We start from the raw sequence: 26948 nt of genomic DNA, 5'->3' as shown, positions 1-26948 counted from the left end.
ATAAAGCAGAATACTTGCACGCAGGGATGAAGGGCGGCCAACCCTGCGGTGCAGGCCAGAATAATGAACTTTAACAGTAGCACATATTTAACATGCACTACAGTTCATACAGCTCCCCTCTCTGTTAAGCCTCGCCCACCGTCTCACCTAGCATTATTCCGACGTGTCCGTCACCAGCAACGGCTCTGACAGCTCTACTACGGCGGGTGCTGGCCGGTGTCACAATTTCGAGACATTCCAATCCGGGACAGTCATCATTCGTGACCTCTCAAGTGCGGTGCTTGTGATGTGCAGTTTCGAGCACGTGGTCGTGTGATCCGGCTAGAAGGACCAAAAGGCATAGACGCGTCGAACGCGTCCCTAACACCTTAGCCACGGCGTCTCCATCGGCAATGACACAACACAGTGACGCTTCTAGTGATCGATCAGAGGTATCGGTGACACCGCCGCCGCCGGTATCGAAAATGTTAGAATTCGCCAGTCACCAGAACCTGAGCTTCCTCAACTTGGAGCATCGCAACATGCTCGCCGCCCCCTTGGCCGCCCTGCACTCGATGACGGAGATGAAGACGCATCAGCAGCACCTGTCTCCTGACCATTTGCACCATCGTCAAGATAAGAACGATACGGATGTCATGCTGGAGCGTACAAATTTACACGTAGAACGCTCCGGCTTGGCCTCCCGCAGCCCGCTCGGCGGCAATAGTAATAGTTCGCAGGGGGCAAATCCTCACGGCATTGACCACATCCTGTCGAGACCGACCCAGGTCACGGCAGGTCCGCTACATTTTCCCCACAGCCTCGGCTTCTCCCAAAATTCTCTAGGGATGGCCTCCAACAGCCAGGCGGCCACCAACGCCGCCGGCCTGAGAGGCTTCAACATTGCCGCGGCCGCATTCTTCCACCACCATGCGGCCAATTCCGTCAACAAGCCGCCGGTCGAACTGTCGCGAAGTACCAGCGGCCTGTACTGGCCAGGCTTCCAAGGACTGGTCGCCAACCCCATCGCCTGGAGGGACCGCCTCAGCAGCAGTAAGTCTTCAATTTTCAATATCCAAACCCCCAAAACCCTTTCCCGATCAAAACGTTGAATAGTTCAATAATGAGATAACCCTAAACTTGCTTCGAATGTTATTTTCTATGAATTCTTCGTGGTAATCAATTTGATTATGATCTAATTAGTTTGTGTATGTAACCAAAGGTTCCAGTACCAAAGATATCCATTTTCATACTTGTTAAATAAGACTTCACGCCGAGAAGGTTGTCTTCATCATTCAACAATAATAGCGGTTGCAATAGTTAAGCAAACGTCTTTCCTTTCATATTCAGAATGGCCCCCATTAAGGTTTCCTTGATTTGACCTTATCGGTCATGGAGTTGTTTGAACGTCGGAGGATTAGATTACCTTCTCTAGACCAGAAAGTGCCTATTTGTTTCATAAACCGAGCAAATAGCTCACGATGGGTTTGGCGACGGATGTACGGTATTTGTTGAGGGAATTAGGGACACAAGGTAAACGATGTGAAAACGTGAAATCATCACACTCGACCGTAATGTCACCGGCAAAATGAGTCGTTATAGATTATGGGAAATCAATAACGCCATCTTTAGTTTCTTCATAACCATAGGTATTACACCGTGCCTCTTTATGGTTGAAAAGTGCCTTGTTCTCATATTTCACCATCTGCCTCAAACGCCAAGAATCATGCAATTCTATAGATGAATCCTGACGCTAATGGAACAATGCAGAAAAAACAAAATATACTTGACATTTAATTCCAGGAGTGTTTTGAACAGCCCCTGTATTTTTCGCATAAATATTCCAATGTGTATCGTCAAATGGCTCCAAGCTCAGAAATTGATTTCTTTTGTAAGTACTCATATGAGCAGTCGTATGAGAAGGGTAGGCATTGCTCCTTGCTCTACCTACAAAAGTCCATAAGGCTATTTTGGTTGTTGAAAACACAACTTTTACTTCACTTGGTGGCAATATGTGGCCAAATTTTGCAGAGTCCGCTGATGGAAACTTGGCCATCATGAGTTCTAGGTTATATTTCTCGCCTAACCAGATTCTTCCAATTTTCAAGACCCACATCAGGCCAGGCCTAGAATACTGCTTTCTTGTTCCAAGTGCACTTGGATTTCATCCAGAGTAGACCAGTACTTGAACAGTCTGCAGATGAAAGGTTTTTCTCCATCAGATGAAAGTTTTAGACTTGTGTCAGTCCTGTAGATATCATCACGGCTCTGCTAAGCAAGTTATGCCAGCTGCTGCCAGATTCCCTGGCAACACTAGGACTTCACATCCTGACTCTTCGATTATACACTGTAAGAACTTCTGATTACCAGAAATCCTTAATATAACACGCTCCAGCTGTTATGTTCCCGTCGGAATCTGATCTCCAGAAATTGTAAAAATCTCCCAGAACAGACAAACATGAAAAACACGTATATCCATGTATGGTATAGGTAAACAATTAATTTCGAGGTACTGATCCAGAAACCAATCGACCCCCCTCACCTGTCTACGCCCATGATTTCCTTATATCGCGAGAGTAATCAAATATTTTCTGTGTTCGTGGAGGGAGCCACCATCATCGGACAGACACTCGAACAATTAAGAGCAACAATATTCGAATATTATCATTCGAAACCGTACGAGACACACTGACGTGCTAACTGGTCAAAGTTAATCAGTAAAATTCCCTGGGTAGTTTGGTTATAGGTGGATTTGCTCCCCCTTCCGTAACGAACGTAATGGGGTGCTTTTATAGTTCCAATTAAAAGATACGCAAATTGGTGCGGCAAAACATGATCGCGATAGACATAAACTGTTCTATAGGGTGAGATGAATGCCATAAATTCCGATATTAACTCATTGTGATATAAATTTACGACTTGTGCAAGAACAATGATATCTACCCTGAAATGTTAATGAAATTAAACGAATATAAAGCTCCGATGCTACCCGTTACAAATTGAAAAATCGCTCCCTTATATACACAGTTTTTCCAATATCTCTGAAAATGATGGATTCAGCTCAGTTTCAATTGGTGCTTCTCTTCGAGCCACAGGATTTCTATCATACTTTCCAGATGATGAGGAATTACTGACTAATGCGCCGTTTTCGAGTAATTTGATGTTCAAAAATTAAAAAGTACATAACTGTGAAATTTAAAAAATTGGGTACTTCGGCTGAATACAACACTGTTCAGAAGATCTACAAATGTGTGGTGTCGCAGGTTCAGCTAGTTGTTCGGAAGGTAATTTTGTTTTTCCAGGGTTGGCACAGCTCATTATGAAATCTAAAAATGGCTATTTATTTTTATCAGGGCCGAATCAGAAATAAGGGTAAGGGAAAAAGGGTTCTTTTTACCCAGAATCTACTGTTAATATTTGAACGACTCAAAGACATATTATTCAAGTGACTTTTGTACAAGTTTTTCGATATTATAAGAGCATCTTGAGGAATGGTCCATTGTGTATTTCATCAATTTTATCAAAACAATCTGTTGGAATTTCTGCCGCATCGATTCAGTGTTTGCAGGGGTGAAAGGGGGCGTATTCCGAAACATAGTTGTTCGGGACAAGAGGAAACAACATATAGATAAATTAAATTGAGAGCACTTTGTCTTATGTCGGTGATAAACAGTTATCTGAGTGTTTGTCGTATAACATCCAGCATGGTCGATATGGCGGCTTCACCCGAGGTAAGGCATTATAACTGGCAACTCCGCTAATTGAAGACCCCTGCAGTGAATTACTTGTTCATCGCTGCTTCATTTAACGGTCTGTCATGTTACTGTTCCGCCGTTCTATCTTCTTTTACGGCTTCTATACTAATAAATTGCCCTACCCTCCGTATACAATTTGATCATATTTTGACACAATTGGAGACGATGGCTTAATTCCAGGAAGTGGAAAACTTAGGAACATCATCCCGCCATTCATAAAACGGAAACGATCTTTTCAGACCGTTTCGAAGGCTTGTGGCAATCAACCAGGGACGCCTCTTCGACGTGCCTCTCTATCCTCAATGACGAATGAAAATTTGCAGACGCCATCCGATACTCAAGGTACATCCGGAAAGGCTGTGCCTACCTTTATTCCTCTCTCCGTGGATGGTGCCCAATGAGGCACACCACAAGAGGGACGTAGGTTGTAGATTTCAAGGTGTTGCCTTGCGCTGCCACCTTAAGACCTTGTGTGCCACCCATCAAAGCTGTTATCACCTCCTGATGAGATGTCTTCGAGGAGATCATCTCCTGATGCAAGGTTGCGTTGGCTAGCAATGGCACAAGATCACCTGGCGACCAGGTTTCATCTAGACCCATTGTCATCACGTGCTTCCTGAGAAGACAATCCCCTGTGAGGAATCCAGTAAGGAGGTAGCATATTCTTGCAAGATCTGGATACTTCAGTATCTAGAGTATTCCAGTCTCAGAAGATTCTTCTAGAGTGTTATACTCTCTACTGAACTGCCATAGGAACTGGCGCTATTTTCCCAAGCTGAGACCAATCATATTCTGAACATAATTCGCCACCAGCTAGTCTCGACATTCCCAAGTAATCAGTTTTTTAATCAGATTTCCGATAGGGTACATTCCACTCCGGAATATACGAAAATAATTAAAAGGAAAACATTTCTATAACATATGTGCTTCTTCATTAGTCCAGTTGATCCGTTCATATCAATACTAATTTCGTTATCGCTTCGAGAGGCACATATGTTAAGGGCATTATTACATCGTATATCAGACGTACAAGTTATAGGTGATTGTGGTCGGTAGACTAGTCGAGATCGAGTTCCAATACCCCTCCGCTCCCTTCCCCAACAACCCTCCGGATACGTTTCCGTTATGACCGCTGACGTATGTGTTATTTGTTTTGCGCCATCTGGCGATAGTGTTATTAACTTGGCCAATCAAACATACCGAACATTAATTGGTATGATCTTATAGCTTTCGGCTCGTCTGAACTTTGAAATCGCGAAAAGAGAAATGTTCAAAGTGCCGCAGATATACCACCCTGCAATTTTGGACTTTCATCGAACCATAGTGAAAATTTTGTTGCACTCCAATTGCTTAAGTAATCACTAGCTCAACGTCAAGCCAGTAGGTATACTAGGGTAATAAACTGACCTCAAACTATCATTTCTCTTATCTCTTATGATCATCCCCATAATTTCGACCCTCAAAAATGGTCTATTGGACAGGCTGACTAACTTTTTTCAACGTATCTCCAGGTTCAATCGAAGAAAAATTCGAATTTTGCTCTTGCAAAACGAAATCTGTGCAAATGACATTCCCAATGATAAAACATTCCTTGAAGCCCAAATCAGGGAAGATTCCTGAGAGCAGCAAATGAATTGATCACTAGATACCGATTTCATAGTTCCGAAACCACTCAACAATGAAAATTTTCTGTCGCAATCGTTGAAACGTATCGCTCTCGAACAAGGGTCGCATTCAGTCAAAAGTTCCACGAACCGTGCAAAGATAAGAGAGAGTGAATCGCTGCCTCCTAGCCCCCGGTCAACCTTGGACAAATATTTACAGGGATAATTGTCTCCAGAATCGTTCCACCTTTGATTTTGGAACCCCCGGGAAAATAACAACGATTCCGATAAAAACGACGTCATTCCTAAAACGTTATTTATACAACAGATATTCCTTTCGAGTACGGATCGTGAAAATAAACAAACATATTTTTTGAGAAAACAAGGGATGGCTCTACGTTCATTTCAATCAGTCGACGGTCCTACTGTCAACAGATTAGGGGTGAATTCTTGTGTAGAATTTCGTTTGTAATGGATGTGAAGAAGCTGCTTCAAATGCTTCCTCTTATTTCAAATTTTTCCTTGAGAATGGATGGAAGTCGATTTAACTCATGGGAGAAAACCTGATTACCACCTTAATGAAGAGATTTGTGATAATGATATGAAAAAAAATCATATCGAATCATGCAGGGAAACGAGAAGGAACAATCTGAGAATAAGAGGTAGTATGATTCAGAAGGAGATGCTCACTATTCTCGACATGCTGGAATATGGTAATATCATCCGAAATATCCGCACTCAACGGATATAATATAGATTGTCGTAAGATGGGAGAAAGAGCCGTGTAGATGCATTATTGAATTTGTTCGGGGCTCATGTGTCCCAGGAGTCCTATCCGAAGCTATGCTCTGCGTTGTCAGCATATATAGATTATTATATAGACATCTGGTCTGTTCACTCTGGAATGTCTTCGATATAAAAATATCAACTTCTATGCAATGGACTTCTTTTGCATCACAGGCGATATTTTCGGAGTAATATTGGCAATATAGACAGGAATAATCCAATAAATAATGTCGGTATTTCAACAATATCTCCCTTAATAGCCGCAGCGAATGTTCTTAAGCGATATAATGCGACCTTTGGGGCCTTTTCTATCACTACTAAAACTTGATGAAAATCTGATACGTTTTCACGAAATGCCCGATCACTTCGAGTTTGTTTCTTGGAACGTGGCGTTAATAAAGAATTTTCTCTATTCCCCAGAGTCAGAACGAATTCATCGTTGAAGATGCTAGCAAAAAAAAAATAATTGTGGAATCAGACCAGTTTTTCGCTCTACATACTCATATCATTTGAATTTGATCAAATTTCAAATTTATTTTTACTGAAAGCTATCTAACATGTACAGAGTGACTCAAGGACAATTTGACATGACCCTGTAGACATTCGAACCAAAATTTCGATTGGGCTAGTTTCGAATTGAAGGGGGACAAGTTCCTCTCCTATTAACATATTTAACTGTGATGTCGATCTCCAAGTAGTCGAAGAACAACCCTTTCATTTTGAGCAGGCAAAAAGGGCGGTGTCTTACGTCATTAGAAAACACTAGTCAATCTCTAAGCAGGAGATTTTATCGGGATGTTACAACCTTTTTCCTATTCAGGAGTGGTTCACCCATGGGCGTAGACAGGTAGGAGCCTCGGTGTCCCTCCACCCCAGATAGAATTTTCCAACCCTGGCTACGCCAATGGGTTCTCTTGGCACCGACATGACAGTTGAGAGCTGAGCAGCTGAGTGATTAGAACTTGCTACCCTTCAATCAACAATAGCTGTGCCTTTTTCAATATTGGAATATATTTTCAGAATCAAGATAAGAGTATCTGTATCTGGTAGGACTCGACATTATTTTATCATCGTCACATGTCTCTATATATAAATGTTCAGGTTAGAGCCATCGTGACTATCTAGAATATGCTTTTCGAGAAATCCAACGAGGTAAAGAATTTGATCGTCAATTTATTCCTCAGGTGTATCTTGCGTTTGATTTCATTAGGGGGTGTTATAATTCAGACAAGTAGGAGAAGATCCATTTCGCATAACGTGAGCTCGTAAGAGAGTGCAAGCAAGAATATAAAGAGATAGCGAGATACCAAAGTAGATAATCCCATGATCCCGTTATCTACAGATATAATAATTATTCTAACAGGGTGTCTTGCTTAAAACAGCTTGCTCGATCTCGCCATTCCACCATTTCCAACCCCTCTTTCGTTGCTAGGTTACTGGCTGTGACCGCAGAAACACTGCCACACTGGTGATGCTTGTTTTACACGACATGCATAACGTTGGCGATAAGAAAGATGGATTGTGGAAGCTGGAATCTTTACTTTCAACGTGTTAACGATTCGCTAATCTGAAATTCAACGCTTTTACGGCATTTAATGAAACGTGCGTTATACGATAGGCTCATAAATCGATTATATCTCATTTTCGTCTTTGAATATCTCAGAATTGGCGTTATTTTCACGACTGGTTCTCAAATCTTAACTCGAATTGCCAAGAAATCGGATCGTTATCTAACGTACCTAGTGAAATACGAACGAAACTGAATAATTCACAAAAATTTTATACTAAATCGGTTTACCAACTTGTAAGTGTCAAGTGACTTCAATAACCGGCGAAATTTTCAGAAATGAAAAATGCAATAGATGAAGGAAGGAGAATTTGAAATTTCTAATATCTAATCGGAACTCCGTTGAATATCTAATCTACCACTCAATTGTTGCTATTCCAAATTCAGTCGGCGTCAAAACAGAGCGAATTACAAGCCGGTAGGTATAGCACAATCGCTTCCGTTATCTTAACAGATGTCAAATGACATCAGTTGTTTCACAAGCAATAATATCCGCTTTACAGCCGTTCACTGATTACCTTCGATAACATTTACACCTTGTCATCCGCATACGCACAGTTTGGATTTATAGCATAAACTGCTACCACCCACGCATTGTTAATTTACGATATCCACACTCCAATTATCAACAACGATGAAGGAATTGTTACTTACATAGTACAGACTGAGTGACATACTATGATAGAGGTTTCAAATTATATAGAAAGTGTTAAGTGAAATTGACATAGAAGCACTTTCCTAACGTTTATGGTTTAGCGGTTATTTCCTAGGTTATTTCAGGGGTAAATAGAAGAAGACTCACATTGACGTTTTTAACTTGCTTTATCGCTCTTGGTCCATCGATGGCTAAAGTTGGGAATGACGTCCGGGAGATCCCTTAGCAGCCCAGACCCAAAAAGGTCAAGACTGTGCTCTAAGACCCTTCGATCAGTCCTTTTCTTCTTTCTTGTAATCCTAGCTGGCACTTAACACAATCACTAATATCAGTTTTCCTGAAAAATTAAGGAGAAATCGATTCAGATTAAAACTGATAAATCCATAGTCATAACAATGGAATAAAAAATGAAATATAACTTTGAATGCCGAGGAAGACAATACTCACTAATTAAAGAAAATCCATAGCGAAGTAGACTTAGAACCAATCCGGTGCTTTCTTGTAGATTCATCAGATCCAAGGAAATAGGACAGCTGGAAAAAGATTAAAAATTTATAATTGCTGACTCCAAGCTCATAAAATCTTTAAAAAAAATTATATCAACGGAGTTAGGATTAAAAAATATACCTTTTTAGAGAGTCCCTCTGACAAACTGTCTAGAAATTGGGTGATAGGTAATATTGTTCTTCTGCCTTCGTGACAATCTGTCAGATATCTGGAAAGAAATGCCATCACGGACTTTAATTATAACCTCACAGTCAATATGTATAAACTCACCCACAATTTTTACAGAAAGATGAAGTAACCATCCGATAGTAATCTCAGGGCTGTACTTTGGGAACGATTGAAAAAATCATAAAATCAATTGTCGCGCGAAAAATTCCTTATCTTAGATTCGTAGGAAAGTGCTTCTTCTAAACCAACACCCCATGAAACTAGAAAAAGACTCACATTGACGTTTATAACTTGCTTTATCGCTCTTGGTCCATCGATGGCTAAAGTTGGGAATGACGTCCGGGAGATCCCTTAGCAGCCCAGACCTAAGAAGGTCAAGACTGTGCTCTAAGACCCTTCGATCATTCCTTTTCTTCTATCTTGACATAATAGCTGGCACTTAACACAATTCTGATCAATAAGATCATTTTCCTGAAAAATTAAAAGGGATGGAGAATGATAAATATGACCTAAGCACTCAGAGTCACAAATAATAATAGCGAGGAAGTTAATACTCACTAATTCAAAGTAAAACTAGCTTGAAACCAGGACCAATCCAATTCCTTGCTTCAGATAGAAGAAAATCGAATATGTATCTGAAAAAAATATTTGAAAATTTATAGATGATTGCTATGAGTTGAAAATACCAAATCGTCAAACAAAATTACATACATATATCAAAAAACTTAGGAATAATACCTTTCGAGCAGAGTCCCTTTCAGAGTTCAACTATCTGGAAATCTGGAAAAACCATTGTCCTTTTGCCTTCTTGATGATGCGTGGGATATCTGGTCATCTGGAAAGAAATGCCATTATAACTTCTTATTACAACCTCTGAGTAAGTAAGTATAAACTCACCAATAATTCTTCCAGACGGAGGAAGGAGTCATTCTATCGTAACCTCGGGGTTCTACTTTGGACAACTGAACTGAGAAAAAAATATTAGACCACTGTTCTATGAATAATACGTTACTGCGTAAAAATTACGTATTGATCTCTCAATACTACCCTCTTTGTCAGTAACGTATAGCTCAAAATCCTCAGAAATTATATTATGAATATTTCAATTATTTTCATATTTTTAATTACCTGCATAGTCGATTCTTCACCTACATTTCGCACTCGAGATAAATTCGCGGGCCAAAAATACAGAATTTTAGATACGAAGACGAATTCCCCAAAAAAAAAACATTTACATTCGCGGCAAAGGGAAAACCACTCACATTGACGTTTTTAACTTGCTTTATCGCCCTTGGTCCATCGATGGCTAAAGTTGGAAATGACGTCCGAGAGATCCCTTAGCAGCCCAAACCTAAAAAGATCAAGACTGTGCTCCAAGACCCTTCGATCATTCCTTTTCTTGTATCTTGTCATCCTGGCTGGCACTTAACACAATTCTGATTACTCAGATCAGTTTTTCTGAAAAAATAAAACGAAATTGATTAAGATTAAAAACGATAAATATGAATCAAGCTTATATAGACATGACAATGAAATGAAATTTTGAATATAGAGGAAGATAATACTCACCAATTAAAGAAAATTCATTTCTAATTAGAGCCAGAGCCAATCCAATGGTTTTTTGTAGATTCGTCAGATCCAAGGAAATAGGACAGCTGGAAAAACATTCAAAAATTTATAATTGCTGAATGCAAGGTCATAAAATCTTCAGAAAAATTATATCAACGGAGTTAGGATTAGAAAACATACCTCTTTAGAGAGTCCCTCTATCAAACTATCTAGAAATCAGGTAATAGGTACTATTGTTCTTCTGCCTTCCTGACGATTTGTAAGATATCTGGAAAGAAATGCCATCACGGACTTTAATTTAATAACCTCAGAGTAAATATGTATAGACTTACCCACAATTTTTACAGAAAGATGAAGTAACCGTCCGATAGTAATCTCAGGGCTGTACTTTCGGAAAAGTACAAAAAATCATAAAATCAATTGTCGCGCGAAAAATACCTTATTTTAGATTCGTAGATAAGTGCTAAAATTTACATCAACGCTTCATGAAACTAGAAAAAGGCTCACATTGACGTTTATAACTTGCTTTATCGCTCTTGGTCCATCGATGGCTAAAGTTGGGAATGACTTCCAGGAGATCCCTTAGCAGCCAAGACCTAAAAAGGTCAAGACTGAGCTCTAAGACCCTTCGATCAGTCCTTTTCTTCTTTCTTGTAATCCTGGCTGGCACTTAACACAATTCTGATCACTAAGATCATTTTTCCTGAAAAATGAACAGGGAACTGATTCAGACTGATCATTTCAAGGAAGATTATACTCACTATTTGAAGAAAATCTATTTCAAAGTAGAACCATCTTGAAATCAGGACCAATCCAATTCCTTATTGTAGATTGTTCAGATTGGAGAACCATATCTATAAAAAACAATCAAAATTTGATTATTGATGAATTGATTGTTCACAATGTCAAAAGAGTAATTTAACAAAATGACATCGATTAAGTGACGAAACCACCAGGCCTTAAAATCCAACAATGACAGTGTTATATAAGAACCTACTCAAAAAATATTTCAACGAGACCAATGTGATATCAGAGAAGGCAGAATTCTGGATCCAAACCCAAGGAAAAAATTCACATCCAGCAAATGAATTGGAACAGAGGTTGGAAAAGCGATAGGTCATTTGAATAAATCCGTAGGAGATTTAATTTTATGTCCAGCAAATGGGCAATATAAAAGAGTATGTTAATTAGGGTGTGACAGTGCACATAGGACAGTTTGACACATGCTGAACGGCCTGTCTTGAAGCGTAGCCGAGTGTTTGAGCCTGGTAACATGTGTTGAGAGACGAGGATGAAACGATTTCAGAGGGGTCCTGACAGTTTTCGAGATCAGCAATTTCGTATTCAACGTGCATTTTCTTTCCCTTATATTTTCCTATTGGTTAACTATTGAATCATTTTTAGTGCCTGCAAAACACTTTTCTCCGATGAAAATCAAGTATAGAATTTTATGACTTCATCCTAGAATCAGACGAATACATTCTTCTATCTATTCCATCTAATGTGGAAGAAAATATCATCCGAAATTATTTATGTGTTTGTGAATGAGGTCGAGATGATCTACTCAAGAAACATCCATTAAATTATTGATATTAATTTTTTATGTCGCTTTCTAGAATCTTGAGTATGGAACATAAGATTAAAAGTGTTGAGGTCTATAAGGCATCTGCTTCGAATTTTCTCTGGATTATTTATTGAAAGGGGGAAAATTAACCCACCCAGAAAATGCATACCATTCATCGAGGATTTAGCAAAATCCAGAACCAATAAAAAAGCAATCGCCTCTACATATGGATGTTGAATTCATTTCCCAATCGTGTTATTAAACCTAAGTTTATGACCATTTTGCAACTCGAATGAATACAATTAGATTTTTAATGGCCTATTCATTTAGTATTCATAGTTGTTGACATAAAAATCTTTCACGGTCTTCCATCAATTTGATTTTACAACGCCAATAAGACTATGATTTTGCTGCCTTACCATTTTTATTGGGGGACCCTCTTTTTATTGTCGATTTTTTAATTTGAATGGCATGGATCGTCATAAAATCAAATAGGTGCCTATCATTGTTATTGTTATTCTTGGTAGTTCACGGTTTATTCTCAAGCAACGGATGGTACCTAGATTTAAAATCAGGCTGTCAAGGAATTAAATTCAATGTTTAATTATCAATCAAAACGGAACGTATAAAATACGAATCTAATAAAAGTTATATTTCTTATTTTAAGTAGGCAAATTATTGAATTTTGAAAAAGCACCTGCATAAATAGAAAGTCTTCTTTTCTATATTTACCGACAGATCCTCAGATTTGTACCTGCCTTATAATTGCTTTGAATGTCATTACACCCTCTATGCTACATTTTTCAAGTTACCTTAAACATTTTTATGAATACGATTGGAGATTTTATTTGTGAAACGTGAAAGGCTCCACGAGTTTTTTCTGTTGATCGAGGGTATTTATTTTTTCATCCTGAAAATTTATCAGCATATCAGAAAGATCTAAAGTGAAATAAACAACGTACTGTAATATCGTTGGAGCATATTAGATAACAGCCTCCCTTCGCTGTTCATAACATTATAAGTGGGGAAATGGCGAAAAAATTAATTACAGCGGCGTTCTTCTTCAGTAAGGGGGATTATGAAGTATGGCAAATGAAGCCATTGTAATTCCTATATTGTTGATCATTAAAAAGCCGCAGCTTGCAGGAGGAGCTCTGCTAGGTGTAATTACACAGTTGTTCTTCTGTTACTTCATGATTAAATCTGCAGCGTGTAAATACAGGATGTCCCAATTTTTAATTATCGAAAATTCTCCTTCCTGAGTCAAATTTTCGTCGGGCCATCCTGTATATAAAGTCAACCTTAGGGTGGTTTCCATCGTACAACGTTTTATGAATGAATCTGGTTGTCCCAGTCAAACAAATGCCAGGAAGTAGTTCCTACCTGACTTGACAATACAAAAATACGTATAGTAAACACAAATGGTAAGATTGATTGGTCGACTTATTTGTCAATGGGTCGGTATCCAAAGGTACTACGGCGGTATTATCTGAAAGGGAGCCGAACAGAGGCTACCACAAATTTGAAGGAATTTACGACCGTTTACATAATAAGGGTGTGATCGAAGTGAATGGATAGGTTAATCCTTATCCCTTCTTTATCCACTTGGAAAATATCAACCACCGTTGATTACCATTGAAATTTTGCAATTTAACGTTTCACGATACTAATGCCCTTGGTAATAAGTAATAATTGAATTTTGTTTATGTTCTGTTTCAGTGAATCACAGTAATATGGGTGGACTGAGTGACAAAGACGCAAAAAAGAAACACACACGTCCTACATTTTCGGGACAGCAGATTTTTGCGTTAGAGAAGACCTTCGAACAAACCAAATACCTTGCAGGGCCAGAAAGGGCCAAATTAGCGTATGCCTTAGGAATGACAGAGAGCCAAGTGAAGGTGAGAAAATACTGATTTTACATCAATTTTACTGTTCACATTTGATACATGGACTCGTTGCTCTTCCAGCAGGGTGGAAAAACACTGCAAACCCTCTCGATTCTGGCTCCGGAAAATATTCAAATATTGCTGCATCTCCTTCGAATTTTAGGATCATGTAATATTAGGCGAATTATTTTCCGTCGACAATCCCGGCTCTTATTCAAATCTGCGTGGCTTGAGATTCAATAAAAATGCAAATTGCGAAAAGGGCATTTACACTTGACTAAATCGCCGGAAATTGTTGGTTTGGCATCTCCGTGTTTTCATTAATTCCGTACAACATATCGCCAGCACGCGTCACCACTGTATTACTCATGGGGGATTTAGATTCGGCCTATTTTAACCCCACAATATACTTAAAGTTAATCGGATTCATTCTGAAACGAGCCGATATATTAGGGCCTTCCAGCCGCGGCTGACGCTGACACAATATGCTCGACTTGTTCCCCAAGCCCCAGATATTTGTCGCCGTATTAAATTTTAAATTGGAAGAATTAACCGGCTTCAGATTCAATTTACTGATTAAATATCCGGCATATATTACCGGATCATAATCTGTCAGTTTTGTCAGCGACCAAATCCATCAGTAGCTTCCGTTGATAGCGAAGAAATTCATTAAAAAAAAAGGTTGAATTGATTGCCGGATTACAAGCATCAAAGAACATATAAAAACATATCTATTTTAGAAACTAATTAAATGAAAATCTCAAGTAGATTTCTGGAGGTCCTTGACGAGAACAAACGACATTTAATGTAACTTTATGGGTCAAAGGGAATTTTTCTCCGCATGCGGTTGTTACAAAATTCATTAAGTCAACGGCACCCCTGGGAGTGGCAAAAAATAAAGCAGTGCAACAACACTGGCCGCCCGGATCTTCCACCTCAAGAAAAATAATAATCATAAAGCCAGACTTGGGCGTCGCTTTTTTTTTTCGAAAATTAAAAATTAATTCTATGTTGTTACAACTTTAATTAAATTAGAGTATAAATTAGTCTAACAGCGGGTGCCGAATTTGGCGTAACTTCTTTACTCTTTCGTTTTATTCCCGGAAAGAAAGCAGTATTTAGCCAACTTGAACATTATATTATCTCCTTCACTGTTGTAATTGTGTTCGATAATATACCATTGTCTGGAGACTCACTAAAAGACGTAATTTTCCACGAGTTGAATGAATAGGTCTTCCTTTCACAATATGCTCGAGATTTTCCAAAAAATTCATATAATGAGTTAGACTCTAAGATTTGTGAGAAGAGGACTTCGTTTCTGGGGATGAACCCTTCGAATAAGAACATAAATAAATATAATTTTTTTCCGCAATATTCCATCATGGCATCAGCCCCGAATGGAGATAAAACTGCATCATCTACATATAAATGTAAGGATTGGAAATAAAATTTTGCCAGCGAATCGACCCCTATCAGATAGGAGAAGCCCCGGGGCTATGACGACGTTTGACACAAACAAGTGGCGCTCCACAAATACGACGCCCCCTAATTCAATTTGCTAGGAGATTATACGGTGTTACCACACACCCTCATCCAGGCAATACATCATACAAGTATAGTCTTTCCTATAGACAATGGAAATGGAAGGAATCATTAGAACGAACCGACACCATAAGGGGGTGCACATTAGGAGGGTCCGCTTGACTTAAAGATAAAAAAGGGGATTTTTTGGGGGTATAAACAGTCTTTATTTGAATAGTGATGAAGGATATGGATCCGCACCTGATATCGACAGAGATTTAAGAACCAATTCATCACTAGTAAGCCTACTTGGATGTTCTGGATGCTTCATTTGGTTTCACAAACAAGAACCCTCGCTCTCGATAAGGTTTCTAGGTCCAACGATGTCGAAAGCAAGAGGAATTTGATCATCATCAATTATTTCTTTCTGATAGAAACTCTTCGATTTTTTGGGTCGAAAATGAGCAAGGGGTTAGACCTCCCTAAAATGACCTATTTGCTCCTCTGTCTCGAAATGAGGGTGTATTACTGGGTATGAAGTGCATAGAAGTTGTTTTGTAGATTCCAGAAAACTAAATAGTTCATGATTCCATAGAGAATTGCACTCCAGGGAGCCCTTCAAAGTGAAGTCGAAAATGAAAAGTGGAAAAACAAAAAATTCGATTGTCTCGTGAACAGTGTGAGATATCCGAAAATTTGGTATGAAAATGAAGGTTTTCGAATATGCTGAATCTATTCCGAGCAATTTCGTGAGCCTATCTCCCTTCGTTTAGATTTTCATCTCTGAAATGGCATTTTTTCAAAAACTGCAATTTTTAATCTGCGATATCTCCTGTTATATTTGTCTGATCCAAGTGGGATTTCCGGTTCTATAATCAGCATTGCCAAGGCTTCCATCCTAGCACAAAAACTCGATTTCGAAAATCTCGAATTTTTGGGTCAAAAATGAGCAAGGGGTTAGACCCCCCTAAAATGACCTATTTGCACTTCTGTCTGGAAATGAGGGTGTCCTACTACTGTCCTAGGATATGGAGTACATAGAATTTGTTCCGAAGATTCTAGAAAACCAAACAGTTGATGCTCCAACAGAGAATTGCACTCCAGAGAGCTCTTCGAAGTCAACTCGAAAATGAAAAGTGGAAAAACAAAAAATTCGATTTTTTCGTAAACAGTGTCAGATATCCGAAAATTTGGTATGAAAATATAGGTTTTCGAATACGCTGAATCTATTCCGAGCAATTTCGTGAGCCTATATCCCTTCGTTTAGATTTTCATCTCTGAAATGGCATTTTTTCAAAAATTGCAATTTTTAATCTGCGATATCTCCTGTTATATTTGTCTGATCCAAGTGGGATTTCCGGTTCTATAATCAGCATCGCCAAGGCTTCCATCCTAGCACAAAAACTCGATTTCGAAAATTTCGAATTTTTGGGTCAAAAATGAGCAAGGGGTTAGACCCCCCTAAAATGACCTATTCGCACCTCTGTCTGGAAATGAGGCTGTCCTACTACTGTCCTAGGATATGGAGTGCATAGAATTTGTTTTGAAGATTCTAGAAAACCAAACAGTTGATGCTACAATAGAGAATTGCACTCCAGAGAGCTCTTCGAAGTCAACTCGAAAATGAAAAGTGGAAAAACAAAAAATTCGATTTTCTCGTAAACAGTGTCGGATATTTGAAAATTTGGTATGAAAATATAGGTTTTCGAATACGCTGAATCTATTCCTAGCAATTTCGTGAGCCTATCTCCCTTCGTTTAGATTTTCATCTCTGAAATGGCATTTTTTCAAAAACTGCAATTTTTAATCTGCGATATCTCCTGTTATATTTGTCTGATCCAAGTGGGATTTCCGGTTCTATAATCAGCATCGCCAAGGCTTCCATCCTAGCACAAAAACTCGATTTCGAAAATTTCGAATTTTTGGGTCAAAAATGAGCAAGGGGTTAGACCCCCCTAAAATGACATATTCGCACCTCTGTCTGGAAATGAGGCTGTCCTACTACTGTCCTAGGATATGGAGTGCATAGAATTTGTTTTGAAGATTCCAGAAAACTAAACAGTTCATGATTCAATAGAGAATTGCACTCCAGGGAGCCCTTCAAAGTGAACTCGAAAATGAAAAGTGGAAAAACAAAAAATTCGATTTTCTCGTAAACAGTGTCGGATATCCGAAAATTTGGTATGGAAATATAGGTTTTCGAATACGCTGAATCTATTTCGAGCAATTTCGTGAGCCTATATCCCTTCGTTCAGATTTTCATCTCTGAAATGGCATTTTTTCAAAAACTGCCAATTTCAATCTGCGATATCTCCTGTTATACTCGTCTGATCCAATTGGGATTTCCGGTTCTATAATCAGCATTGATAAGGCTTCCATCCTAGCATAAAAACTCGATTTCGAAAATCTCGATTTTTTGGGTCAAAAATGAGCAAGGGGTTAGACCCCCCTAAAATGACCTATTCGCACCTCTGTCTGGAAATGAGGCTGTCCTACTACTGTCCTAGGATATGGAGTACATAGAATTTGTTCCGAAGATTCTAGAAAACCAAACAGTTGATGCTCCAACAGAGAATTGCACTCCAGAGAGCTCTTCGAAGTCAACTCGAAAATGAAAAGTGGAAAAACAAAAAATTCGATTTTTTCGTAAACAGTGTCAGATATCCGAAAATTTGGTATGAAAATATAGGTTTTCGAATACGCTGAATCTATTCCGAGCAATTTCGTGAGCCTATATCCCTTCGTTTAGATTTTCATCTCTGAAATGGCATTTTTTCAAAAACTGCCAATTTCAATCTGCGATATCTCCTGTTATATTCGTCTGATTCAATTGGGATTTCCGGTTCTATAATCAGCATTGCCAAGGCTTCCATCCTAGCACAAAAACTCGATTTCGAAAATCTCGATTTTTTGGGTCAAAAATGAGCAAGGGGTTAGACCCCCCTAAAATGACCTATTTGCACCTCTGTCTGGAAATGAGGGTATCCTACTACTGTCCTAGGATATGGAGTACATAGAATTTGTTCCGAAGATTCTAGAAAATCAAACAGTTGATGCTCCAACAGAGAATTGCACTCCAGAGAGCTCTTCGAAGTCAACTCGAAAATTAAAAGTGGAAAAACAAAATATTCGATTTTCTTGTAAACAGTGTCAGATATCCGAAAATTTGGTATGAAAATATAGGTTTTCGAATACGCTGAATCTATTCCGAGCAATTTCGTGAGCCTATCTCCCTTCGTTTAGATTTTCATCTCTGAAATGGCATTTTTTCAAAAACTGCAATTTTTAATCTGCGATATCTCCTGTTATATTTGTCTGATCCAAGTGGGATTTCCGGTTCTATAATCAGCATTGCCAAGGCTTCCATCCTAGCACAAAAACTCGATTTCGAAAATTTCGAATTTTTGGGTCAAAAATGATCAAGGGGTTAGACCCCCCTAAAATGACCTATTTGCACTTCTGTCTGGAAATGAGGGTGTCCTACTACTGTCCTAGGATATGGAGTACATAGAATTTGTTCCGAAGATTCTAGAAAACCAAACAGTTGATGCTCCAACAGAGAATTGCACTCCAGAGAGCTCTTCGAAGTCAACTCGAAAATGAAAAGTGGAAAAACAAAAAATTCGATTTTTTCGTAAACAGTGTCTGATATCCGAAAATTTGGTATGAAAATATAGGTTTTCGAATACGCTGAATCTATTACGAGCAATTTCGTGAGCCTATATCCCTTCGTTCAGATTTTCATCTCTGAAATGGCATTTTTTCAAAAACTGCCAATTTCAATCTGCGATATCTCCTGTTATATTCGTCTGATTCAATTGGGATTTCCGGTTCTCTAATCAGCATTGCCAAGGCTTCCATCCTAGCACAAAAACTCGATTTCGAAAATTTCGAATTTTTGGGTCAAAAATGAGCAAGGGGTTAGACCCCCCTAAAATGACCTATTTGCACATCTGTCTGGAAATGAGGGTGTCCTACTACTGTCCTAGGATATGGAGTGCATAGAATTTGTTCCGAAGATTCTAGAAAACCAAACAGTTGATGCTCCAACAGAGAATTGCACTCCAGAGAGCTCTTCGAAGTCAACTCGAAAATGAAAAGTGGAAAAACAAAAAATTCGATTTTCTCGTAAACAGTGTCAGATATCCGAAAATTTGGTATGAAAATATAGGTTTTCGAATACGCTGAATCTATTCCGAGCAATTTCGTGAGCCTATATCCCTTCGTTTAGATTTTCATCTCAGAAATGGCATTTTTTCAAAAACTGCAATTTTTAATCTGCGATATCTCCTGTTATATTCGTCTGATTCAATTGGGATTTCCGGTTCTCTAATCAGCATTGCCAAGGCTTCCATCCTAGCACAAAAACTCGATTTCGAAAATTTCGAATTTTTGGGTCAAAAATGAGCAAGGGGTTAGACCCCCCTAAAATGACCTATTTGCACATCTGTCTGGAAATGAGGGTGTCCTACTACTGTCCTAGGATATGGAGTGCATAGAATTTGTTCCGAAGATTCTAGAAAACCAAACAGTTGATGCTCCAACAGAGAATTGCACTCCAGAGAGCTCTTCGAAGTCAACTCGAAAATGAAAAGTGGAAAAACAAAAAATTCGATTTTCTCGTAAACAGTGTCAGATATCCGAAAATTTGGTATGAAAATATAGGTTTTCGAATACGCTGAAACTATTCCAAGCAATTTCGTGAGCCTATCTCCCTTCGTTTAGATTTTCATCTCTGAAATGGCATTTTTTCAAAAACTGCCAATTTCAATCTGCGATATCTCCTGTTATATTCTTCTGATTCAATTGGCATTTCCGGTTCTATAATCAGCATTTCCAAGGCTTCCATCCCAGTACAAAAACTCGATTTCGAAAATCTCGATTTTTTGGGTCAAAAATGAGCAAGGGGTTAGACCCCCCTAAAAAGACCTATTTGCACCTCTGTCTGGAAATGAGGGTGTCCTACTACTGTCCTAAGATATGGAGTGCATAGAATTTGTTCCGAAGATTCTAGAAAACCAAACAGTTGATGCTCCAACAGAGAATTGCACTCCAGAGAGCTCTTCGAAGTCAACTCGAAAATGAAAAGTGAAAAAAACAATTTATTCGATTTTCTTGTAAACAGTGTCAGATATCCGAAAATTTGGTATGAAAATATAGGTTTTCGAATACGCTGAATCTATTTCGAGCAATTTCGTGAGCCTATATCCCTTCGTTTAGATTTTCATCTCTGAAATGGCATTTTTTCAAAAACTGCCAATTTCAATCTGCGATATCTCCTATTATACTCGTCTGATCCAATTGGGATTTCCGGTTCTATAATCAGCGTTGCCTAGGCTTCCACCCAAGCACAAAAACTCGATTTCGAAAATCTCGAATTTCTGGGTCAAAAATGAGCAAGGGGTTAGACCCCCCTAAAATGACCTATTTGCACCTCTGTCTGGAAATGAGGGTGTCCTACTACTGTCCTAAGATATGGAGTGCATAGAATTTGTTCCGAAGATTCTAGAAAACCAAACAGTTGATGCTCCAACAGAGAATTGCATTCCAGAGAGCTCTTCGAAGTCAACTCGAAAATGAAAAGTGGAAAAACAAAAAATTCGATTTTCTCGTAAACAGTGTCAGATATCCGAAAATTTGGTATGAAAATATAGGTTTTCGAATACACTGAATCTATTCCAAGCAATTCCGTGAGCCTATCTCCCTTCGTTTAGATTTTCATCATTTTTGTCAGTGTAATTGAAAAAAAAATCCCCCCGCTTCATTCAATTAGTAGGGGATACAACAAGATATTCGATGAAAACATCGACTTTTGAACGTCGACCAATCAACATAATACAGTTATTTGGGAATAAAGCGGGAATAAACAAAAAGGGAAGTAAATAGACCGAGCATAATTCAGAGAATTTAATGGGAAAGAGCGACCGTGGAGGAACGAGGAACGTTGTTTCGGAGCTTACCAAAACTGCTAGTCGAGATTCTGCTAACTTATTAATTCCCGAGAGAGCTTTTCATTCAGCATTTTTATTTAATCCGAGAACATTTTTATTATCAAAAAACATTCCGCATTTTTGTGAATTAAAGCTTTACTTCTCGAATAATTTTGCCGAGGTTCTTTCATAGCCCCATTATTCAAATGAACTTCCTGGGATGCGTCTGCGCTTTATTTTTTTTTACCTCGCAGCATCGTCAATATAAACTGAGAATACTGATACTGGAGCTATACAGCGAGTTTCGAAAAAATTCCACCAAAAAAACCATCCATTGAATCAAATTCCGCATTATCAAAATATGTACTAATATAGGGAGACCCAAAAAGATAGGGTCAGATAAAAATTCGTCAAGACCGAACGGTTGCACCGAGATGGATGAAATTTCGAGATATGTCACTAGAAGAGTTGCTCTTTTAAAATGTGTATCACATTCATATCTACGATGATTTTTCTGGGAGAATTTGACCTTCGAAAATTCGAAAAAGGATGGGGTCAGTTAGATTAATTAATTTCTGTATCTGAATTTATTCCCATTAGTCCTGGGACACCCTGTATTGAAGGCGTAAGGTAGTGAGGAGCTCGTGATGGGCGATGGTGGTCAGGGAGGGTGGTTTAGGTAAGTGACGACGGCAATTCGATCGGAACAGGAGACAAATATTAAAACAGGAACGAAATTGGTGCGGGCTTCAATCAAAGCGTAATATCTACCGAATTCAATTAACTGATATATCGGATATAAATTTCCCCTTAGAACGGTGACATTCGGCGGCGCTGAGGGACCGCCCCATCGGACCGGTTTCGGTCGCCATTGCTGTCTGTCGTGCCCCAATCCATCATTCCCATGACACATATATGGAATTTTATTTTGCGGTATCGATGCATCGTCCGGCGATAGCTCTTTGCGAAATGATGCCGTGATTTATTGCTGACGTCGCTAATCTAAATGACGTATACGTGTTTTTATTGTTTGCGAGGACCTCTTTTATAATTTCAGATAAAATCTACACGAGGGCGGTCCCGGCCAGCTTTCGCCTAACTAACCCTCAACCGCTATGTAAATGGCGAGTCATTAGTGTGTCGTTAACCGTAAGCTTAAGGCGACCGAATCGATTAACGCTAAGTGACTGCGTAATTAGCTGTACACGTTGCCTTTCACCCAAACCCTTTTCCCCCACCCCCACCCCCCTCCCTCTTCCCATACCTCGACGAGCACCAAATTAAGGATCACTTCGTACGTTCGGACACCCCAGCTACAAAACGCCCCTAATCACCTACTGCTAATCTCGCACCCCGAAAATGGACACATATCATTACTTTGCTAATCCCCCCAATTACTACCCTTCCGCTTTTTCATGGCCATCTTCGGCGCCGCTCCTGGAACTATCCGAAACAGTCCATTTCTAAAACAAGATGGCCCGTTTATTAAGCGACAATATCCATGCGCATTCGCCATTTTGCTACACCTACTACCCACTGCTCAAGAGAAAACTCAAAATTTTCAGTTCCAAAAACTAATTTCTCCTAAGTTGGGCTATTCCAACTCATCTGGTGTCGTGTAGTGTCAACTGTGGATCAATCCTCACTAGTTCAACATGTTTTTAGAAGCCTGCCAACTCGAACAGCTAGTGTGTTGAAAGAACCTAGGTTCAACTCAACGAGAAGTCACCTAGAGTCTCCGGATTCCGCAAACTGCAGTTAGTAGGGCTTGGAATCGCTATCGTACCATTGCCAGTGCTCGTTTATACACGGGGATGGAAGAGCAAGAGCTACAACCGTCGCCCCAGATCGCCTTGCACTGTTAATCACACGACCAAATCCCTTCTCCACCACATCCCCAACAAATAGGTCATTCCTGTGATATTTCCTGGTGAAACAATCCGGAATAGGTTGCATAGCCTCGATTTGAAGGCAAGAGGATCCGCCCGGCGATTGGGAAGGGAGCAACGGCGTGTATGATATGGTTGGGCTCTCGAACATGTGGACTGGAACACATGTTGATGTGGCTAGAACGGGGTCAACGGTATAATGAACATTTCATGACGTTTTTCAACACCTTCGGTCAGAATACAGCCTCTCGTGGGCATGGGAACGGTTCCCATTTTTGACACCCAATAGAAGGGGTGTTCATTTTACATTTTTTGGACTCCTACATTTTTGCATTTACAATATCCATGCGCATTCGCCATTTTGCTAAACCTACTACCTACTGCTCAAAAGAAAACTTGAATTTTTCAGTTCCAAAAAACCAATTTCTCATAAGTTGGGCTATTCCAACTCATCTGCTGTCGTGTAGTGTCAACTGTGGATCAATTCTCACTAGTTAAACATGCTTTTAAAAGCCTGCCAACTCGAACAGTTACTGTGTTGGGAGAACCTAGGTTCAACTCAACAAGAAGTCACTTAGAGGCTCCAGATCCAGCAAACTGCAGTTAGTAGGGCTTGGAATCGCTATCGTACCATTGCCAGTGCTCCTTTAAACACGGGGATGGAAGAGCAAGAGCTACAACCGTCGCCATAGATCGCCTTATACTGTTAATTACACGACCAAATCCCTTCTCCACCACATCCCCAACAAATAGCTCATTCCTGTGATATTTCCTGGTGAAACAATCCGGAATAGGTTGCATAGCCTCGATTTTAAGGCAAGAGGATCCGCCAGGCGATTGGGAAGTGAGCAACGGCGTGTATGATATGGTTGGGCCCTCGAACATGTGGACTGCAACACATGTTGGTGTGGCTAGAACGGGGTCAACGGTATAATGAACATTTCATGACGTTTTTCAACACCTTCGGTCAGAATACAGCCTCTCGTGGGCATGGGAGCGGTTCCCATTTTTGACACCCAATAGAAGGGGTGTTTATTTCACATTTTTCGGACTCCTACATTTTGCATTTACAATATCCATGCGCATTCGCCATTTTGCTAAACCTACTAGTTACTGCTCAAGAGAAAACTTAAGATTTTCAGTTCCGAAAAACTAATTTCTCGTAAATTGGGCTATTCCAACTCATCTGGTATCGTGTAGTGTCAACTATGGATCAATTCTCACTAGTTTAACATGCTTTTAGAAGCCTGCCAACTCGAACAGTTAGTGTGTTGGGAGAACCTAGGTTCAACTCAACAAGAAGTTACTCCGGATTCCACAAACTGTAGTTAGTAGGGCTTGGAATCGCTATCGTACCATTGCCAGTGCTCCTTTAAACACGGGGATGGAAGAGCAAGAGCTACAACCGTCGCCCAAGATCGCCTTACACTGTTAATTACACGACCAAATCCCTCCTCCACCATATCCCCAACAAATAGCTCATTCCTGTGATATTTCCTGATGAAACAATACGGGATAGGTTACATAACCTCGATTTTAAGGCAAGAGGATCCGCCAGGCGATTGGGAAGGGAGCAACGGCGTGTGTGATATGGTTGGGCTCTCGAACATGTGGACTGGAACACATGTTGGTGTGGCTAGAATGGGGTCAAGGGTATAAGGAACATTTCTTGGCGTTTTTCAACACTTTCTGTCAGGAGACAGCCTCTCGTTAACATGGGAGAGGTGCTCATTTCACATTTTTTCGGACTCCTATTACATTTTTGCGACGTCCAACGAATGAAACTTTCCCTTTCCAGTATGCCGGAGGTGAAAGTAGCAATTGGCGAGCGTGCAGAAGTTCGCGAAATAATACTTCACCTCCGCCTGAGCCTAAGATAAAATAATTGATGGAAATTCAACGTTGGAACGGCACCTTCTGCGCGCAGGCTGCATTAACTGCGAAGCCCCATTTCCCCTGGATTTATGGCTCCACTGCATTGCTTTAAATACCATGTTATTCGCGAATTTGATATCTAATGGTTTCGTAATACAGAATTCGCCGGAGAACGTGTAGAACGGATGTTTAGCAGTTTTGCGACGAGATTTCAAGATCGCTCCCGCTCCCTCACGGGGGTAGCTCCGCCTCTCACTCCACCCTTACCAAAAGTATATGACTTGAGCATTCGATCTTCACGTCAAACTATATCGTTCACTTTCCACAATCGATTATTATCGTTTCGACCGTTTTTAACAAAAAAGGATCTTGAACTCTTGTAAGCAACTGATACGATACGATATACAGGGTGAATCTTTGACTTGTAAATATATTTCAACATTCTTAGGACAAAAGAAACATTTTTTCCTTCACCGTTTTTCGGATTCTTTCTAAAAATGAGATAATATAACAGAAAAACAAACATTCCGTTTCGTCAATTGTAGTTATATCTGATACAATAAATGAGTACCGCAATTTCGTTGGCGATAAATACTGAATATTCCTCTCTAGATTTGAAATACCTAAAACTAAAGCATTATTTTTGCAGGTGTGGTTCCAGAATAGGCGCACAAAATGGAGGAAAAAACACGCGGCTGAAATGGCGACCGCAAAGCGGAAGCAAGAGGTCCTAGACAACCAGACAGATGAAAATAGCGACGTTATCTCCGACACCGAGGAGGAGAATGGCAGCAAGAGGCAGAATCTGCAATGAAACGCCGAATTTGTAAATTACTTACGCCCGAGGACTTAAATTGTAAATATAGTTTATAGTGATCCGTGTTCGTTCTTATATGACAATGTGATGCGTGATAACGTGAGGACTAAATGGACGCGCTTTGTAAAAAATATATATAAATATTATCGAGAATTAATATGTATACTTATATTATCGCTATTTAATATAATACTTATGTTTTGATAAAATTGAAGGTGCGTAACCCGCTTAGTGATATACTTATAAAATATTACCTACATACAAATCAAATTTGTTCACGAATTTTATGTTTATGTAAAGAACGATCGAATTTAATTCTACGTACTTATGGAGATTGATTTGTAATTTTTAGTCCCTGAACTTCAAGTTCCATGTAAGTAGTATTAAAAAAAAAGAAATTAACTAATTATTGGTAGAAACTTGAATAATTTCCACTCACTAATACCAGTGTATATTATAAGACTACCTACTTAGTTGAATTCGTGTAATTTTTCATTTATCAACGAACAACCCACTGTAGCTCACTATTTGATCAATTCATTGCTTGTTATGCACTTTTAATTAAAGTTGTTGATATTTTGTATAATCTATTTCGACATATTTCTTAGGTATCCAAAATATGATCAACCTACCTACCCTCAAAGATCTTGATTTTTTCATATCACGATTATGTAGTATATTCGACAATTAACTTATTTATGTACAAATTACTTATTTGGAGCGAATATGTAAATTATTGAAGTGAAAATTGGAAGTGCCGAAATTTTTGCAATTCAGTAATGTGAAGAAGTTGTGCAATTTTCTCATTATTCGTATAGCATTTGGCAGCCTGTATGTAATATATTGAATTGTATTTGTAAAATTATAATAAAA

At 39.3% G+C, this 26948-nt stretch overlaps 1 protein-coding gene and 1 long non-coding RNA gene across 2 annotated transcripts; one reads left to right on the top strand and one right to left on the bottom strand.

The window, feature by feature from the left end:
* The first annotated feature begins 125 nt into the window (after positions 1-125).
* Positions 126-26948, top strand: LOC123322090 (homeobox protein Nkx-6.2). The gene is made up of 3 exons (XM_044909936.1): positions 126-1032; positions 13874-14055; positions 25908-26948. Exons 1-3 carry the CDS (start codon positions 393-395, stop codon positions 26070-26072), a joined length of 987 nt encoding a protein of 328 aa, XP_044765871.1. The 5' UTR covers positions 126-392; the 3' UTR covers positions 26073-26948.
* Positions 8218-9164, bottom strand: LOC123322110. Its single transcript, XR_006539047.1, has 3 exons — positions 8974-9164; positions 8794-8879; positions 8218-8683 (listed from the first exon to the last, which is right to left on the bottom strand). It is a non-coding gene; the product is annotated as an uncharacterized LOC123322110 (long non-coding RNA).

Source organism: Coccinella septempunctata, chromosome X (assembly GCF_907165205.1).
Source record: "Coccinella septempunctata chromosome X, icCocSept1.1, whole genome shotgun sequence".
NCBI lineage: Eukaryota > Metazoa > Arthropoda > Insecta > Coleoptera > Coccinellidae > Coccinella > Coccinella septempunctata.
Note: the sequence above shows the minus strand (reverse complement) of the source record. Positions and strands in the feature narration are given on the sequence as shown.

Bases quoted from the DNA above. Each gene is read 5' to 3' on its own strand.
- LOC123322090 (XM_044909936.1), top strand. From the start codon at position 393: ATGACACAACACAGTGACGCTTCTAGTGATCGATCAGAGGTATCGGTG. The intron at 1,033-13,873 runs GTAAGTCTTCAA...GTTCTGTTTCAG, and splicing joins GAGGGACCGCCTCAGCAGCA to TGAATCACAGTAATATGGGT. The intron at 14,056-25,907 runs GTGAGAAAATAC...TTATTTTTGCAG, and splicing joins TGACAGAGAGCCAAGTGAAG to GTGTGGTTCCAGAATAGGCG.